The 20735-nt window shown below is 35.2% G+C and overlaps 1 protein-coding gene and 1 pseudogene across 19 annotated transcripts in view; both read right to left on the bottom strand.

Annotated features, from left to right (window-relative positions):
- The window catches only part of LOC145270654 (RIMS-binding protein 2-like), a 1565000-nt gene that overhangs the window by 620186 nt on the left and 924079 nt on the right, over nt 1-20735 (bottom strand). For 18 of the 19 annotated variants that reach the window (XM_080126270.1, XM_080126269.1, XM_080126276.1 and 15 more), the window contains one exon: nt 15502-15672. The exons of the other annotated variant lie outside the window; for it this stretch is intronic. In XM_080126270.1, coding sequence (XP_079982396.1) covers nt 15502-15672 — 171 coding nt within the window. The remainder of the gene's footprint in view (nt 1-15501; nt 15673-20735) is intronic. 19 annotated transcript variants of the gene reach the window in all.
- LOC145272055 (5S ribosomal RNA) lies at nt 14289-14405 on the bottom strand (annotated as a pseudogene).

The raw sequence follows: 20735 nt of genomic DNA, 5'->3' as shown, positions 1-20735 counted from the left end.
TTTACTATTTTAAAAACCTGATTACATATAATGATAGAAGATGTGTCGAGACACAGGAATGGTTATGTTTGATCTGGCAGAACGGTGGTTCATTAAAATTGTGGGGTCTGCGTTCACGCCTGGTCCACAAAGTATGGAAATAAAAAATTAAAAAAAAAACGTTTACAAGTGTTTTTGCTATAGATGTACATAATAATACTTTGATAAGTATGTTTTAACTTAAATAGGGATGGTATAACAAAATTGTGGGGGTCTGCGTTCGCACCCTGCCCCTATAGAATGGAAATAGGCACACACTTTGATAAAGACTTTTCATATCTATCTGCGTAAGTATACTTTGATAATTATGTTTCAGTTTGAAGAAATATGGTATAATAAAATTATGGGGTGTTCGTTCGCGCCTGACCTCCATAGAATGGAAATATGTCACAAAATTTAACAAGGCTTTTTAATATAGATCCACAAAATATTGCGATAAGTGTTTCAGTGTGAACAGGTATGGTATAATAAATTATGGGGTTTATCTATTTTATTTTTACTTTCAACATATTTTGCTTTTGTTTTGATACCCCCAAATTCTAAGTTATCTCTTTACAACCCTTCCTTTTCATAACCTATCATACTTTTATAAATCAGAGTCCATTTTCTGTAGGCTGTTTTTAAACCCAGTCAACGACGAGTACTTTTGCTAGTATATATATAATATATAAAAATTAAGATGTAAAATATATATAAATGTTTATATCTTTTCGCTATTTCTTATTTGTTGACATTCTAGGAATAAAAAATTGTGTGCATCCATCCCAGCATCTTCACACATAAGTGGTGTATATATATAGTCAGTCACAGACAGTGTTTTGCTGAATCAAAGCTCTTCAGTGTGGTGAGACTAGCAACTACTTTAAGCCAGGACTGAAACTCGACCACCTAGGAAACAGTCGGCACACCTATTTCATCAAAAATTCAAGTACAGGATGAAACGATAAAATTATCACCCTACAAAAGACATGATTCCATTTCCGTTTGATGAAAACCGTTTTTCTTTTCTTTTTTTTTTTGTTGCAGACCCTCTACTAGTTGGCCAGTTGTGTGCAAATCCCAACAGCGATAGGATCTTTCTATCATGTCTGAAAGTGACGCAATGTTTAATGAGCGAGATCGAAGATGCACTGCAGTACAACTCATGCTCTTTACCGATCCAAGTTATGAAAGCAGGACCATTGCCAGCACCTTCAAAATGTAAATCCAGACAGTTCAACGCTTGAAGGCACAGCTCAACGAAGTTTCCTGGCACGGTTATGGTGTTTGGAGTGAGGGTTAAATTATGCCACCTCGCATCTTTAAGTTGGTTTGAAAGTCAACACTAACGTGTACATGAATGTGCTGAAGAGTGTGGTGACACCTGATGCAATAATGTGGCTGCTGGCAGATCCTGGGTGTAGCAGCACAACTCAACGCTGACCCACAAGTTCAAATAGACCCAAGGTTGGCTTCGGAAGGAATGGTACAACTTTGTACCCTTCTTTCACTGGCCCTCTTCGTTCCTCGACCTGAACTTGCTTGACTACTTTGTTTGGTCATATGTTGAGAACATCACCAACATGACCTCCCACAAAACCAAAGCCAGCTTGATTGCTGCCAACCACCGGGTATTCACTGAGCTCTCGCCGTCACTTGCAGAAAAGGTATGCTCCCAGTTCCAGACCCATATTGGGGTAGTGCTTCAGGCTGAAGGTGCATTTTGTCTTGCTCTCTTCAAACAAGAAGCATCAGAAAATGATTTAACAATAAAAACTGGCATTGCATAACGATCAAAAGTACAAATTACTAGCTGGCAGCCCGGCGTTGCCCAGACGTACAATACGCTTAAAAATGACTTTTAATTTATGCAGATTACGTATTATTATAGAATCAATCCTCTATTGATTATTATATACTAGCAGGATCTGTTAACCGGCATTGCCCAGTCATATAATACACTTAAACATGATATTTTAATTTATGCAGATTGCGTATGTATTATTATAGAATCAATCCTCTATTGATTATTATATACTAGCAGGCCCTGTTAACCGGCATTGCCCAGTCATATAATACACTTAAACATGATATTTTAATTTATGCAGATTGCGTATGTATTATTATAGAATCAATCCTCTATTGATTATTATATACTAGCAGGATCTGTTAACCGGCATTGCCCAGTCATATAATACACTTAAACATGATATTTTAATTTATGCAGATTGCGTATGTATTATTATAGAATCAATCCTCTATTGATTATTATATACTAGCAGGCCCTGTTAACCGGCATTGCCCAGTCATATAATACACTTAAACATGATATTTTAATTTATGCAGATTGCGTATGTATTATTATAGAATCAATCCTCTATTGATTATTATATACTAGCAGGCCCTGTTAAACGGCATTGCCCAGTCATATAATACACTTAAACATGATATTTTAATTTATGCAGATTGCGTATGTATTATTATAGAATCAATCCTCTATTGATTATCATATACTAGCAGGACCTGTTAAACGGCATTGCCCAGTCATATAATACACTTAAACATGATATTTTAATTTATGCAGATTGCGTATGTATTATTATAGAATCAATCCTCTATTGATTATCATATACTAGCAGGCCCTGTTAAACGGCATTGCCCAGTCATATAATACACTTAAACATGATATTTTAATTTATGCAGATTGCGTATGTATTATTATAGAATCAATCCTCTATTGATTATCATATACTAGCAGGCCCTGTTAAACGGCATTGCCCAGTCATATAATACACTTAAACATGATATTTTAATTTATGCAGATTGCGTATGTATTATTATAGAATCAATCCTCTATTGATTATTATATACTAGCAGGCCCTGTTAAACGGCATTGCCCAGTCATATAATACACTTAAACATGATATTTTAATTTATGCAGATTGCGTATGTATTATTATAGAATCAATCCTCTATTGATTATTATATACTAGCAGGCCCTGTTAAACGGCATTGCCCAGTCATATAATACACTTAAACATGATATTTTAATTTATGCAGATTGCGTATGTATTATTATAGAATCAATCCTCTATTGATTATCATATACTAGCAGGCCCTGTTAAACGGCATTGCCCAGTCATATAATACACTTAAACATGATATTTTAATTTATGCAGATTGCGTATGTATTATTATAGAATCAATCCTCTATTGATTATTATATACTAGCAGGCCCTGTTAAACGGCATTGCCCAGTCATATAATACACTTAAACATGATATTTTAATTTATGCAGATTGCGTATGTATTATTATAGAATCAATCCTCTATTGATTATCATATACTAGCAGGCCCTGTTAAACGGCATTGCCCAGTCATATAATACACTTAAACATGATATTTTAATTTATGCAGATTGCGTATGTATTATTATAGAATCAATCCTCTATTGATTATTATATACTAGCAGGCCCTGTTAAACGGCATTGCCCAGTCATATAATACACTTAAACATGATATTTTAATTTATGCAGATTGCGTATGTATTATTATAGAATCAATCCTCTATTGATTATCATATACTAGCAGGCCCTGTTAAACGGCATTGCCCAGTCATATAATACACTTAAACATGATATTTTAATTTATGCAGATTGCGTATGTATTATTATAGAATCAATCCTCTATTGATTATTATATACTAGCAGGCCCTGTTAAACGGCATTGCCCAGTCATATAATACACTTAAACATGATATTTTAATTTATGCAGATTGCGTATGTATTATTATAGAATCAATCCTCTATTGATTATCATATACTAGCAGGCCCTGTTAAACGGCATTGCCCAGTCATATAATACACTTAAACATGATATTTTAATTTATGCAGATTGCGTATGTATTATTATAGAATCAATCCTCTATTGATTATTATATACTAGCAGGCCCTGTTAAACGGCATTGCCCAGTCATATAATACACTTAAACATGATATTTTAATTTATGCAGATTGCGTATGTATTATTATAGAATCAATCCTCTATTGATTATTATATACTAGCAGGCCCTGTTAAACGGCATTGCCCAGTCATATAATACACTTAAACATGATATTTTAATTTATGCAGATTGCGTATGTATTATTATAGAATCAATCCTCTATTGATTATTATATACTAGCAGGCCCTGTTAAACGGCATTGCCCAGTCATATAATACACTTAAACATGATATTTTAATTTATGCAGATTGCGTATGTATTATTATAGAATCAATCCTCTATTGATTATCATATACTAGCAGGCCCTGTTAAACGGCATTGCCCAGTCATATAATACACTTAAACATGATATTTTAATTTATGCAGATTGCGTATGTATTATTATAGAATCAATCCTCTATTGATTATTATATACTAGCAGGCCCTGTTAAACGGCATTGCCCAGTCATATAATACACTTAAACATGATATTTTAATTTATGCAGATTGCGTATGTATTATTATAGAATCAATCCTCTATTGATTATTATATACTAGCAGGCCCTGTTAAACGGCATTGCCCAGTCATATAATACACTTAAACATGATATTTTAATTTATGCAGATTGCATATGTATTATTATAGAATCAATCCTCTATTGATTATTATATACTAGCAGGCCCTGTTAAACGGCATTGCCCAGTCATATAATACACTTAAACATGATATTTTAATTTATGCAGATTGCGTATGTATTATTATAGAATCAATCCTCTATTGATTATTATATACTAGCAGGCCCTGTTAAACGGCATTGCCCAGTCATATAATACACTTAAACATGATATTTTAATTTATGCAGATTGCGTATGTATTATTATAGAATCAATCCTCTATTGATTATTATATACTAGCAGGCCCTGTTAAACGGCATTGCCCAGTCATATAATACACTTAAACATGATATTTTAATTTATGCAGATTGCGTATGTATTATTATAGAATCAATCCTCTATTGATTATTATATACTAGCAGGCCCTGTTAAACGGCATTGCCCAGTCATATAATACACTTAAACATGATATTTTAATTTATGCAGATTGCGTATGTATTATTATAGAATCAATCCTCTATTGATTATTATATACTAGCAGGATCTGTTAACCAGCGTTGCCCAGTCATGCAATAAACTTAAACATTATATTTTAATTTTTTTTTTTTTTACATAGGCATCACCACATTATCAAAGCCAAGAGGCCACCCCAGGATAAGGGTTACAGAGTGTACAGTAGAAATTGGACAATATAGTAATCATTAGTAATGAAAATTCGGTAAATTTGATAACTTATATGAATCGGCTCATCAAGAACTTATTTACGTTAGACTTGAACACAACCATATTGTAGTCAGCTGGAAAGCAGGAAAACGGAAGACAATTCCACAGGTGTGCAGTTCTAAGAAAGAAGCTTTGTTCATGGAATCTACGTTTAGGTTTAGGCACAGATAAATAGTGGGGTGATTATCGATAGTGTTTACAGCTAGACGAGTGTTTCTTGTCAAAGTTTGGCGAGGGGCACCATAGATTGAAGCTCAGTCGAACACTTTCCATGAAAATAACGATACAACAGAGACAAACTCGCAACATCTCTTTTGTGAGATAGAGGTTGCAGGGAAGAGAAAAGGGCATCTCCTACGAGGCTATGAAGTCTATTTTGAACTCTATCAAGGCAGGACAAGTTCTTTCTAGCAGCTCCTGCCCAGATGTGGCAACAGTATTCCATCCTTGGACGTACCTGGCTCTTATATAGATAGAGAATTGCATCAGCAGTGAGATATCTACCGGATCGATAGAAAGATCCCACCATTTTTCCAGCGGCCTTGGCAACAGATTTGATGTACGTGTTCCATTTAAGATCAGGAGTAATGGTCAAGCCCAGAAACTTGTCAAAACATGAGGCCTCCTGAAGACGAGAGCCATTCATATCAATTGATGCCAGATGTGGATACGAATGTTGATGATGTAAAGAGAGAAGCTTGGTTTTAGATGCATTAAAAGTAACCAGCCACTCCTTTCCCCTTTGTACTACGTGTTCAAGATCAGAGGAGAGAGAATCGGAGAGAACTTGGTCGTTTACTGTCTTAGATGTGCTACCATAAATGGTAGTGTCGTCAGCATAAATGTCTACCAATGATGTAAGGATGTGATTTGGGAGATCATTAATGTAGATCAGGAAAAGAGTTGGGCCCAGGATGGACCCCTGAGGGACACCAGAATTAATACTTAATTTAATTTATACAGATTGCATATGTATTATTATAGAATCAATTCTCTATTGAATATTATATACTAGCAGGATCTGTTAACCGGCGTTGCCCAGTTGTACAATACGATTAAACATGATATTTTAATTTATACAGATTGCATATGTATTATTATAGAATCAATCCTCTATTGATTATTATATACTAGCAGGACCTGTTAACCGGCGTTGCCCGGTTGTACAATATGATTAAACATGATATTTTAATTTATGCAGATTGCATATGTATTTTTATAGAATCAATCCTCTATTGATTATTATATACTAGTAGGACCTGTTAACCGGCGTTGCCCAGTTGTACAATATGTTTAAACATGATATTTGAATTTATGCAGATTGTGTATGTATTATTATAGAATCAATTCTCTATTGATTATTATATACTAGTAGGACCTGTTAACCGGCGTTGCCCAGTTGTACAATATGTTTAAACATGATATTTGAATTTATGCAGATTGTGTATGTATTATTATAGAATCAATTCTCTATTGATTATTATATACTAGTAGGACCTGTTAACCGGCGTTGCCCAGTTGTACAATATGTTTAAACATGATATTTGAATTTATGCAGATTGTGTATGTATTATTATAGAATCAATCCTCTATTGATTATTATATACTAGCAGGACCTGTTAACCGGCGTTGCCCGGTTGTACAATACGCTTAAACATGATATTTTAATTTATGTCGATTGCGTATGTATTATTATAGAATCAATCCTCTATTGATTATTATATACCAGCAGGACCCGTTAGCCGGCGTTGCCCGGTTGTACAATACGTTTAAACATGATATTTTAATTTATGCAGATTGCATATGTATTATTATAGAATCAATCCTCTATTGATTATTATATACTAGCAGGACCCGTTAGCCGGCGTTGCCCGGTTGTACAATACGATTAAACATGATATTTTAATTTATACAGATTGCGTATGTATTATTATAGAATCAATCCTCTATTGATTATTATATACTAGCAGGACCCGTAAACCGGCGTTGCCCGGTCATACAATATGTTTAAACATGATATTTTAATTTATGCAGATTGCATATGTATTATTATAGAATCAATCCTCTATTGATTATTATATACTAGTAGGACCTGTTAACCGGCGTTGCCCAGTTGTACAATATGTTTAAACATGATATTTGAATTTATGCAGATTGTGTATGTATTATTATAGAATCAATTCTCTATTGATTATTATATACTAGTAGGACCTGTTAACCGGCGTTGCCCAGTTGTACAATATGTTTAAACATGATATTTGAATTTATGCAGATTGTGTATGTATTATTATAGAATCAATCCTCTATTGATTATTATATACTAGCAGGACCCGTAAACCGGCGTTGCCCGGTCATACAATATGTTTAAACATGATATTTTAATTTATGCAGATTGCATATGTATTATTATAGAATCAATCCTCTATTGATTATTATATACTAGCAGGACCCGTTAACCAGCGTTGCCCGGTCGTACAATACGTTTAAACATGATATTTTAATTTATGCAGATTGTGTATGTATTATTATATAATCAATTCTCTATTGATTATTATGTACTAGCAGGACCTGTTAGCCAGCGTTGTCCAGTTGTACAATACGATTAAACATGATATTTTAATTTATGCAGATTGTGTATGTATTATTATAGAATCAATCCTCTATTGATTATTATATACTAGCAGGACCCGTTAACCGGCGTTGCCCGGTCGTACAATACGTTTAAACATGATATTTTAATTTATGCAGATTGTGTATGTATTATTATAGAATCAATCCTCTATTGATTATTATATACTAGCAGGACCTGTTAACCGGCGTTGCCCGGTCGTACAATACGTTTAAACATGATATTTTAATTTATGCAGATTGTGTATGTATTATTATAGAATCAATCCTCTATTGATTATTATATACTAGCAGGACCTGTTAACCGGCGTTGCCCGGTTGTACAATACGCTTAAACATGATATTTTAATTTATGCAGATTGTGTATGTATCATTATAGAATCAATCCTCTATTGATTATTATATACATTTCTTTTTATTGCGAACAGATGAATTGGAGGAGATTGCAAATTGCATCGGTATGATGACTGAACTTATGCATTCATGATCTGAAAGTTTCATCTCTCTATTGCAGATATTTACGTTGTAAGACTCTAATAAAGCAATTCCTGTCATGGACGTGTGTCAGAAACAGAAGGGCCATCGACTTCCTGGCAAAAGTGCAATTATGACTATGTAGAAAAATAAATTCTGGCACACAAACGGTTGTTCGTTTTAATGGTACCACTCTCGCTTTCCTAGCTGTTCAGTTTTAATCTTGGCAGCATTAAACATTAACATCTATTTACAGCCCCATTCCTCTACAGATTGGAGGTCTTCTTTTAAGGTTTTAGCCATTGTCTTAGATATGTCTTTTAAAGTCTGTTACAGAGCATAGTGTCATCAGCAAATATACCCATCTCAGAGACAATTTCATCAGAGAAGTGATTTATGAATATCAGGAATAATAAATGCCCAAGGATTCACCCCTGTGGCACACCTGCATTTATATTATATTGTTTTGGTGTACGACCATCAAGCACAACCTGGATTTTTGTCTTACCTACAAAGAGTAGGAGTTATATAGGGGGGTGTTCATATTGGAGAGAGACGGGGTACATATTGATGAGGGGAGGGAGACATAGAGAGGAGGGAGGGTGATCAGTTCTTGTAACATAGAAGAGGAGGGACAGTCATTACTTATGATGGAGAGAGACATTTCTTACGATAGAGAGGGGGACACATTACAAAGTTCATTAAAGATGATTACACGTTACCTTTGTTGTAGAAAGACGACACCAATTACAAAAATATGATGATGTTCTTTTATATAAACTGGCAAGGGTACATTTATCAACGTTTCTTTTAAAGTAATATAAACAATTATTTCAACAATTCGGAGACAACATTTAACAGCATGCCAAAGAATAGATGGACTGAAATAATGACAAGTTTTAAAAGTGAGCAGAAAAAAGTATATATATATATATTTTATTAGAAAGTCTGTATTATTATTCACAGTCTGACTCCCAAGAACCTGCTGACTGACCACTATTCTCACTCCAAGCAGCTGATCGACATCCCTGTCACCGCCTCAATCATCACCAGTACTTCCTGACAATATCAACAGCATCAGTTACGATCATATTGACCTTCAATAAAAGTTTAAACTAAAGTTCTTTGTTCTACTTGCTTCCATACGTTCATTTTTCTAATATAACAATAAGGAATTTCTTACTGATGTGTTTTAAAAGATTTTAACTACCATGGAATTTCCACGGGTCCTGCTAGTATATATATATTTTATTAGAAATATAAAAATATTTTATGGAATTTCCACGGGTCCTGCTAGTATATATATATTTTATTAGAAATATAAAAATATTTTATGGAATTTCCACGGGTCCTGCTAGTATATATATATTTTATTAGAAATATAAAAATATTTTATGGAATTTCCACGGGTCCTGCTAGTATATATATATTTTATTAGAAATATAAAAATATTTTATGGAATTTCCACGGGTCCTGCTAGTATATATATATTTTATTAGAAATATAAAAATATTTTATGGAATTTCCACGGGTCTTGCTAGTATATATATATTTTATTAGAAATATAAAAATATTTTATCTTAACCTTATTTTTCTACCCTATTTTATTTTTATTTTATTTGTTAACATAAAAATTATTAACTTCGTTTTCTTTATTTAGTTTTTTTAATATTTTATCTGCCTTACTAAAAAATGCTAGTTTTATTTTGGTGTCTTGAACCCCCCCCCCCTCTATATTTTTGCTGACGAAGAAACTTTGTTTACAGAAAATTTTTTTTATCAAATTATTGTCTATTCCATTTGACCGGTCGTAATGATGATGACATCCAGGAATTCAAAGTCAACTATATGATTAAAACTTTCTCCCTTGCTTCTAAAGGGACCCTCCTCTGACCGTGTCAGCTCTGTTTCCTATCTTCGTCTCCAACTCTGTCTACCTCATCTTCGACTCTAGCTCCTATATTGAGAATTCATTTGTGTCATGACGTCATACGTGTGTCCAAAAACGTGATCGACCCACGTGGCCTGAATATGCGTGGTTCGCACATGTTTCCAAACCATTACTGCAGACAAAGAATTCTCACTCCTATTATTTCCCTAACCTATTTTTCAACATATTTAAATTGCATTGTTCTTTCATTTCTAGCTGACCTTATTTTAATTCAGTTTTCATAAAAAGAATTGAACAATCAAAATCCCTGTTACAACAACATATCTAAACTATTTTATGTGAAATTGAACAATTTCTGAATCTATTTCTGAACCTTGCTTACAAAGTTCGAATCTCGATCTATCCTAATCTCATTTTGACTTAGCTAATGTTTTTCTTATTTACAAGAAAAGGGGACTCTTTCTTGTAAGAATAAGATATTAACAGGTATATACTCGAGAGTAAAAATAATGAAAAAAATATTCTGTTGTCTTAGCCCCAGTAATTAACCGCGGCGGGATAGGAATGCTGAATCTCTCAAGTGTATCTCCAGTAATTACTGCTGTCCATAGTTGTTGTTGTTGTCTCACCATGTTTTCGGCCAACTCATCCTCTGGCCTGCTTCGGGTAGGATTGAAACCGCTATCTTCAGACAATTCTCACCTGGAAGCATAGAGACTTAACACCTATATCCCCTGCACTATGGATTCCCATCTCAGATGATTGAAATAAAAAATAAAATTGGGAGCCCTGTTTTTCGGTGTTGTCGCGGATGAACACATGATCTCTAACCCATCTTTGTTCCTCTTTTTCTTGTAACATCTGGTTATGCTAAGTATTCGTCCAGTAATACCATATAATCTAATTTTCATGATAAGACCATTATGCCAAACCCTGTCAAAGGGTTTAGATATATCTAGTGCTACTGCCCTAGCCTCCTCTGTCTTATCCAGTGCACGGTGTATATATATTTAAAGATTACGGTTAGGATATCTGTAGAAGAATGGGCTTGTATAAATTGATACTGTTGGTCGGATACAAGTTTATTATCTATGGAGGTTTTTTGTTTGTTTGTTTCTCTCTTTTTTCGCTTATAATTAAAACAATTCTACAACAAAAACAGAAAAGAAAAAAAAACGTTTCTGTTCCTTCTTTCAGATTAAAAGTATGTCTGACGAAAAGCGTTTCGGGTTTTATTACATTTCGTGGTGTTTTTTAATCGAGTTATCTATTATAAAATATCCGATTATGGTTCATTTCTTGATATATATATATACACACGAAGAGACAGTTTCACTGTATCACAGCTCTTTAGTGCGGCTTGGCTGGCAACAACTTATATATATAATAAATATATATATTTGATATATATTTATTATATATATTTGATATATATATTTATTATATATATATATATTTGATATATATATATATGTGTATATATATAAAATTTTAGTCATTCATCAAATTTAAAAATTTATGACATGGGATGGTTACATTTCAAATCAAAAGATTTTTTATTATTCTATGTAAGACGAAGAATACATTTGAAATATTAATATTTCAAATGTATTTTTTGTCTTACATAGAATAATAACAATCTTTTGATTTGAAATTGACACATTTCACACCATAAATTTTTGAATTTATTGAATGAATAAAGTTAGATTTATTTGCTTTATCTATAGAATTCTTGAAAAACAAATACAACAGAAGCAGTGAGGAAAGCATCTTTGTCATTTGTTAAAAAGTTTGTAGAGAACCGAAAAGAAAAAAAAAAAAATCAACTTTTAATAAAAAAATATATTTTTGAAAAAAATTAAATAGAAATTTAAAATATTTGTTAAAATGAAATGAGGTTAAAAATTTTTTTCAAAATCGTGAGGCAAGGGTCTCGCAATCCCTAACCACACCTCTCCTGGCAGAGATAGAGAGCAGGCTAATGGGGTGTGTGGCAATATATCTCATTGCCACGGTTGCTAACACACTCTACAGCATGGCCGGGTGGTGATTTGGCCATTAGCGTTAAGATACATAGAAATGCAGCCCAGACTTCCCTTTCCCTTTTATCAGCCTCTTTTTCATCTGGACAGCATGAGGTGAGCACATGTTTTTCTGTCCCTCTGTAAATGAGAGGAGGAGGAGCCCCTCCCCCGCCTCTCATCATGACTTAGGCTAATTAGTTTGGTTTGAAGATATGTAAATTGCAAAAGTTTTTTGTAATATATATTGTATCCATAATGTAAAATAAAGTAGTTATGTTTTATATATTACGATTGTGTCGTGTTGTGTGGTTTCTTGTGTTTGCCATAAATGTCTTAATTCAAAAGGCGGCCCTGAGGACGAAGAAAGGAAGATTCCAACCAGAATGCTATTGGATATTTTACCCTTCACCAGACTATCCATTCATGTGAAATCACCTTTTTCTTCACCCTATTCCCTCTGCTTCACTATTTGCTACCAAGTAAGATCTATGACTTACTTGTAGTTTCATCAAATACTTTTGCAAGCAAAATCCGATCCCGCATTTTGCTAAATCCTACCCTCTGATGAGAAGGAAAATATTTCTTCGAAACTCTGCGGATTAAGAACTATCCACTTATTTTGTGCTTCCTTTTTAAAATTAAACGTTTTTGACTCATATATATATATATATATATATATATAATTTGAAATTGGTATATTTAGGCAGCATTTTTTCATTCAAGCAAATTATTAAATGCAATGGAGACTTTGCTCTGTGATTCGTTTTTTGAATTTTTCGATTTTCCATATAATCTTTTTTATATCCAAATCAAAAATATTAATAAAAGTTCCATAGTTGTTGCTGTCCATGAATCATCTGCAGGTGTTGAAACAAAAGTGCGGTCCTGAGCACAAAAAAAAAAGGAAGATTCCAACCAGAATGCTACTAGGGTGAAGAAGTCATCTGGGAGAATGGAGGAGCCCCACCCATATCCAACATCTCAGGTATGATTTTCTTCTTGATACACAGACCCTAATGACTGGCCATCTTCACATGTTTCCGAGGCCGCTTCTAAGACATTTAGCGTAACATTTGAAGCCAGTCACACGCCAGTGACCGGCTGATCGTGTTATAGGTCGGATAGAAGATTATTATCTATGGAGGTGGCAGACTAATGTTGGAATGATTAAGGATGTAAAGATTTTGGCAAAGAGAGGGAGCAGGCTCATGGGGTGATAAACTTTTAACAATCCCTAACCACACCTCTCCTGAATCGGCACTGTGACATCTGGTTATGCTAAGTATTCGTCCAGTAATACCATATAATCTAATTTTCATGATAAGACCATTATGCCAAACCCTGTCAAAGGGTTTAGATATATCTAGTGCTCCTGCCCTAGCCTCCCCTGTCTTATCCAGTGAACGGTGTATATATATTTAAAGATTACGGTTAGGATATCTGTAGCAGAATGGGCTTGTATAAATTGATACTGTTGGTCGGATACAAGTTTATTATCTATGGAGGTGGCAGACTAGTGTTTGAATGATTAAGGATGTAAAGATTTTGGCAAAGAGAGGGAGCAGGCTCATGGGGTGATAATTTAGTGGATCAGTTCCTTCAATGGAATTCTTGAAAAACAAATATAACAGAAGCAATTTTCAAGCAGTTAGGAAAACAAGATTTGGTAAGTCATTTGTTAAAAAGTTCAGAGAGAACCGAGAAGAAAAAAAAAAAACTTTAAAAACTTTTAATTAAAAATATTATTTTTGAAAAAATTTAAATAGAAATTAAAAATATTTATTAAAATGAAATTAAGTTAAAATTTTTTTAAAAATTGTGAGGCAAGGGTCGCGCAATCCCTAACCACACCTCTCCTGAATCGGCACTGTTTAGGTCCAGTGACAAGGAGAAGACCAGGACGACTGAAAACAATGCCTAGATAAGCGGAGAGCACATACAGCACCTGGAAGTCCCAAATGGTCACCCATTTAGTACTGACCGGGTTCAACGTTGCTTAACTTTGGTGATCTGATGGGAATCAGTGTTTAAACGTGATTATGCCGTATTAAACTAAACAAACAATAAACAAAAAAAAAAACTAAAAAAAATGTATGTTAGCACAAGGTGGAACGATAAATTTGCTGCCCTAGAAAAGACGATATGATTCCATTTCCGTTTGATGAAAATCAGTTTTTTTGTTGTTTTTTTTTTTTGCAAACACATTTTGCCTGTTATATATATATAGATGATGCGGGCAGGGTTGAATGATAAAATTATCACCCTAGAAAAGACAACATGATTCCATTTCCGTTTGATTAAAGCAGGTTTTCTTTTTTTTTTTGTTGCAGGCCATCTACTAGTTGCTCAGTTGTGTGTAAATCCCAAGAGCGATAAGAACCTTCTATCACGTCTGAAAGTGACACAATGTTCAACGAGCGAGATCCGAGATGCACCGCTGTACAACTCATGCTCTCTACCGATCACAATTATAACAACAGGACCATTGCCAGCACCCTCAAAATGCAAATTCAGACAGTTCAATGCTTGGTGGCGCAGCTCAATGCATCGGACAACCCTTTCCAGCCACAGTTATGGTCTTTGGTGTGCCACCTCGCATCTTGGAAGTCGGCTTGAAAGTCAACACCAAAGTGTACCTGGATGTGCCGAAGAGCGTGGTGATCCCCTGGTGCAATAAGGTAGCCGCTGGCAGACCCTGGGCGTGGCAGCAGGACTCACCGTCGGCCCACAAGTCTAAAGAAACTTAGGAGTAACTTCAGAAGGAGCACTATATCTTTGTAGCCTTCTCTCGCTAACCCACCTTCTCCCCCGACCTGAACCCAATGGACTACTACGTTTGGCCATACATTGAGAACATCACCAACATGACCTCCCACAACATCAAAGCCAAGCCTGATTGCCAGTATTTGCCGAGCACGCACTGGCGTCTGTGAAAAGGCATGCTCCCAGTTCCGGACCCTTATCGAAGCGGTGATTGAGGCTGAAGGCAGCTACATTGAATATATGTCAGCTCCACTGCACGATCAAGTTACCTGAATTTATTTTTTTCAATAAATGTTTAAAAATAAAGTTGTAGTGCTGAATTCTTTAGGGCGACAATTATTCAAGAAGCGGATAGCAGGGTCAAGACGTGCACATAAACTCACCATTTCCTTAGTTTTATCACAGGTTTCAAGTAACGATAGTTTCGCCTGGAGTTCCTGGTTGCTTTTTTCCAAATCAGCGAGCTGCTTAAGTGTCTGCTGGAGTTTGTCCTTCTGGACATCGACAAAGAGATTAGTTTTCCCATTTTCCCCGTTCACCTCACACGACGCAACCTAAGAGCAACAAAATATAAAATAAAAATAAAAAAAAACACAAGAAAAACAAAAAGTAAACAAAATTTGAAAAAACAAAAAACAAAATTAAAATTTTTTTTTTTTTTTTTTTTTAAATAAAAACAGGTTCGCATCCAGAATTCCCTCATATCAAAAAAAAAAAAATAAATAAAAAAGAATAAAATAAAATAAAATAAAGAAAAAAAATGTATGATGTACGTACGTGTCAGTGACAAAATGAAAACATCACATTCTAAAAATCACGTAAATCGATCAAGTTATTTTATTTTTAAACTAGCAGGGATACCCAGCGTTGCCCGGGTGTGGTGAGGGGTGTGTGTGTGTGGGGGGGGGGGGTAACTTGTTTAAATAATAATTTTTTTTTGCTTTAAATCGGAAAAACAAAAACAAACAAAAAAAGAAACAGCGAACGCCATGGAAACTAAAAACAACCAAAAAAAAAAAGAACGAAAAAATGGCATAAATAACCATGTTTCAATATTAGAGATATTCAAAAAATACATATTCAAGATATCCAAAAGATAGTCGCCACTTTGAAAAATCACTCGCAAATGCAAGTGCTTCACTCGAAATGTAGAGCTCTGTATTATAATTTTTTTTAATCGGAAAAACAAAAACAAACAAAGAACAGCGAACGTGATGGAAAAAAACGAACGTAGAAATGGTTCAATATTACAACTTTAAAAATCCAATATATATATATATATATATATATATATATATATCTGATGTCTCAGCTCGAACGTGCAATCTTAAGATAACAATGCTGCTACTATAACGACTGGTCTATGACTGTGTGAGCGAAGTTAGGTCGTTTTTTTTATATTTAGACTAATTCAAGAAAAAAAAAAACGTTTTTTGCGCATGCCTGTTTGGTTAAGTTGTCATGAAGAAACAATTTTTTGCTACCCCTCCCTGCAGAAAAGGGCCCAGTTTAGGGTGAAGGAATTAATGTTTTTATCCAATTTTTCGATATTTATCGTCCAAAGGGTCGAGCTTCAAAATGATACAAATCTCATGAAAAACTGTAAAAAATCAAAAAAAAAAAAAAATGTATCTGATATCTCAACTCGAAGTGCAATCTTAAGATAACAACGCTGCTACTATAACTAGTTGTATCTGACTGTGTGCGCATGGGGGGGGCAACTTGTTTAAATATTACAGAGCTCTATGGACAAACCTATCTTTAGTTGACCTTTGACAACTAAATATTTTCATTTACTAATCAAATAGAAAAGTTACTAGCGAAACTCACATGATTTTTAGAATATGACATCTTCGTCCTGTGACGAATATGTACATCATAAAGATTTTTCTGTGTTTTTTTTTTTAAATAAGTGTAATTTTTTTTTTTTTTTTTTATTCAATTTTCACCCCAAACAAGGCACAGTGCCACTTTGAAGCAGGGGGCTACTATTAGGGAATTAATTAGCGGGGTCATTATGAAGGGAGAAGAGTAGAAAGATGTTTGTTAACATTACACTTGAACTTCTGCATATCATTGCAGTTGGGAAAGCAGAATCCCGGAAGGGAGTTCCAAAGACCCGCAGTTCTGGGGAAGAAACTATTGGAGTAAAAGGCTTTCTTGCACCTAGGGATCTCCACTGTAAAGGGATGAGACTTAGTAGCTTGTCGGGTTTGTCGGGGGTAGTTACGTCGGGGAGGTACAAGTGTTTGCAGTTCGTCAGAGCATTCACCATTAAAGTATTTGTAGAACAGGCAGAGGGATGCAACATCTCGTCGATGGGACAGAGGTTGAAGCCCAGATGACAGTTCAGGACCTATCAGGTTTGCGACTCTTTTTTGAACCCTGTCCAAGAGCGAGAGACAAGCAGCAGATGCACCAGCCCAGATGTGACAACAGTACTCCATACATGGGCGAATGGTTGCCTTATAGAGGTATAGGATACTGGCAGGCGTAAGTAGTTTTCTAGCACGGTAGAGGGAGCCAACCTTCCTTGCAGCAGCCTTGGCAATGCTCTCAATGTATCTATTCCAGTTCATATTCCCTGTAAACGTTAGGCCAAGGAGTTTAAAAGAAGTACTTTCAGGCAATGTGTTCTTGGCCATTGTTATTGGTGGTAGAGAAGGTTTCTTGTAGTTATTGAAGGAAACAAGCTTAGTCTTAGCAGCATTGAATGAGACCAACCATTTTTGTCCCCATTCCACTACGGATTGGAGGTCATCCTCTAGTGTTTCTGCCATTTTCTTGGATATGTGTTCATTTGTTTTCCCCTCATATCTGTTATAGAGAGTGGTGTCATCGGCAAATATACCCATCTCCGAAACAATATTATCAGGGAGGTCGTTTATGAATATCAGGAACAATAGAGGTCCAAGGATAGACCCCTGAGGCACTCCCGCATTTATGTCATATTGTTTGGATGTACGTCCGTCGAGGACAACTTTGATTTTTCTATTACTTAAGAAGGATTTAATTACGTTATGAATTCTTCCAGTGATTCCATATGATCTAATTTTCCTTAGAAGACCATCGTGCCATACCCTGTCAAAAGCCTTAGATATATCAAGGGCCACCGCTCTACCCTCCCCTGTTTTATCCAATGAACGGTATATACGTTCAGAAACTACAGTTAAGATATCTGCTGTTGAACGGGCTTGCCTGAATCCATATTGTTTGTCAGTCAAGAGTTTAGCAGCTGTTAGGTGCTGGACTAGGGCTTGATTAACTAAGGACTCAAATATTTTGGCGAAAAGCGGGAGGAGGCTAATGGGGCGATAATTTAGTGGGTCAGTTCTTTCACCAGAATTCTTGAAGACTGGTACCACAGAGGCGGTTTTCCAGCAGTCGGGAAAACAAGATTCGTTAAGGCATTTATTGTAAAGTTTGGACAGAACTGGAGCAACCTCGGCAGAGCATTTTTTTAATAGCACAGCCGGGATGAGATCTGGTCCACATGCTTTAGAGGTGTCTAGGTTTTTTATAATAGCATGTACCTGAGAAGGGGTGATTTTCAAGTCGTCAAGTGTGGCGTCTGTTCGCAGAGGAAAATCAGGGAGTGAGTGGTGTACCGAGTTCAGTGTGGAGTTTGAGGCAAACCGACTGGCAAGCAGATTAGCCTTGTCAGTTGCCGTGCAAGCAACCTCATGATTGTTTGTTAGTGGGGGAATAATTGACTGTCCATTATTAACTACGCTGTTGTAGATTTTCCAAAAATCCCGGGTTCCTAATTTCTGTGCTTCGATGCGCTTTTTGGTGGTTTCAGAGTAATCTGACTTAGCTGTGTCTATCACTCTCTTACAATTATTTCTAGCTTCTATAAACTTCTGTTTATTTGAGCTGGACTTATGTCGGTTGAATCTGCGGAACGCATGCTGCCTTTGACAAATGGCAGCTGCACAAGCAGAAGTAAACCATTGGGGGGAGTGGGGCTTGCTATAGTATTTCCGTGCGGGAACATGTGCTTCAATAGCAGTTTTGAACCATTCAGTTGTCTCATTTGCACACTGTTCCGCTGGAAGAGTAAAGATATTTTGCCATGGGGCATCTCTGATGAGCTCCCTGATGGCTTCCCAATCAGCCTTTTTGTAATACCTCGTTGTTTTGAGTAGTGGGTCTTCAGTTTTAGGGCGAGAATTTAGGCTGATTTCTACCATTATCACAGCGTGATCAGCATTCCCGAGTGGGCTATGGGCATTTGTTGTACAGTCATTGGGAACTGTTGTCAGAAAGAGATCTAGAAGTGAGGCATGTTGATCGTGCTGGTCTGGGAAACGTGTCGGAAATGTAACCATCTGAGATAGGGAATGAGATATAGAGAAGCTATATGTGGCGCTACCAGCTACGTCTGTGTGATTTGAGAATCCTAGCCAGTTACTGTGGTGGACATTGAAGTCACCAAATACATGTATTTGTGCGCTAGTATCGAGGGAGAGTGCTATATCTATGCTGTCTAAATATACAACAAATTTTATGTTGATACTTGAAGGTATGAACATTCTAATTTCTTCAGATATTTTTTTAAACGGCCTTCGTTAAAAAAAAGGTATTGTTTTATTAAACTTTTGTTTAACATTATGTACAAAAAAAAAGTAGAAAAGATATTTTTTATTCACTCAATGAGCTTTGGAAGATTGTCGGTGAAAGAAATACAATCGCCAAAAGATAAGTGTTTCATTATTTCTAGTCGCCATTTTGAAAAATCACTCGCAAGTGTGACTGTTTCACCCGCAATGTAGAGCCCTGTATTATAATTTTTTTTAATCGGAAAAACAAAAACAAACAAAAAACAGCGAACGTGATTGGAAAAAAAAAAAAAAACGAACGTAGAAATGGTTCAATATTAAAACTTTAAAAATCAAAAAAAAAAAAAAAATATATATATATATATATATATATATATCTGATGTCTCAGCTCGAACGTGCAATCTTAAGATAACAATGCTGCTACTATAACGACTGGTCTATGACTGTGTGAGCGAAGTTAGGTCGGTTTTTTTTTTATATTTAGACTAATTCAAGAAAAAAAAACGTTTTTTGCCCATGCCTGTTTGGTTAAATTGTCATGAAGGAACAATTTTTTGCTACCCCTCACTGCAGAAAAGTGTCCAGTTTAGGGTGAAGGAATTAATGTTTTTATCCAATTTTTCGATATTTATCGTCCAAAGGGTCGAGCTTCAAAATGATACCAATCTCATGAAAATCCGTCACCTCTGTCGAAACTTTTAGGCAGACATACATTTAAACAGATTTTTGCCTTTTATATAATAGACTAGCAGGGCTACCCGGCGTTGCTCGGGACCATATAAGCAATGAAAAAACAAAAGCAGATATTGAACATATGTTTTATTCTTAGGGGAGAGGAATCTTTCATCTCAAGTTTTAGCGTTACAAACAAACATTTGTCTTTTATATATATAGATAATGACAGGTTTTTTGGGGGCCCCCCTCGAAGATAGCTGATCAGTTGACCAACTTCTAGTGGTCCGTTGGACGTGAAATTTCGATATTTGTCATCCGGGTGATGGGGCTTCGATATGATACCAAATTTGTCAAGTTTGGTTCCGTCTTTCAAAAGTTT

Source organism: Euprymna scolopes, chromosome 46 (genome assembly GCF_053919585.1).
Source record: "Euprymna scolopes isolate OS-2025 chromosome 46, ASM5391958v1, whole genome shotgun sequence".
NCBI classification, from domain to species: Eukaryota; Metazoa; Mollusca; class Cephalopoda; order Sepiida; family Sepiolidae; genus Euprymna; species Euprymna scolopes.
Note: the sequence above shows the minus strand (reverse complement) of the source record. Positions and strands in the feature narration are given on the sequence as shown.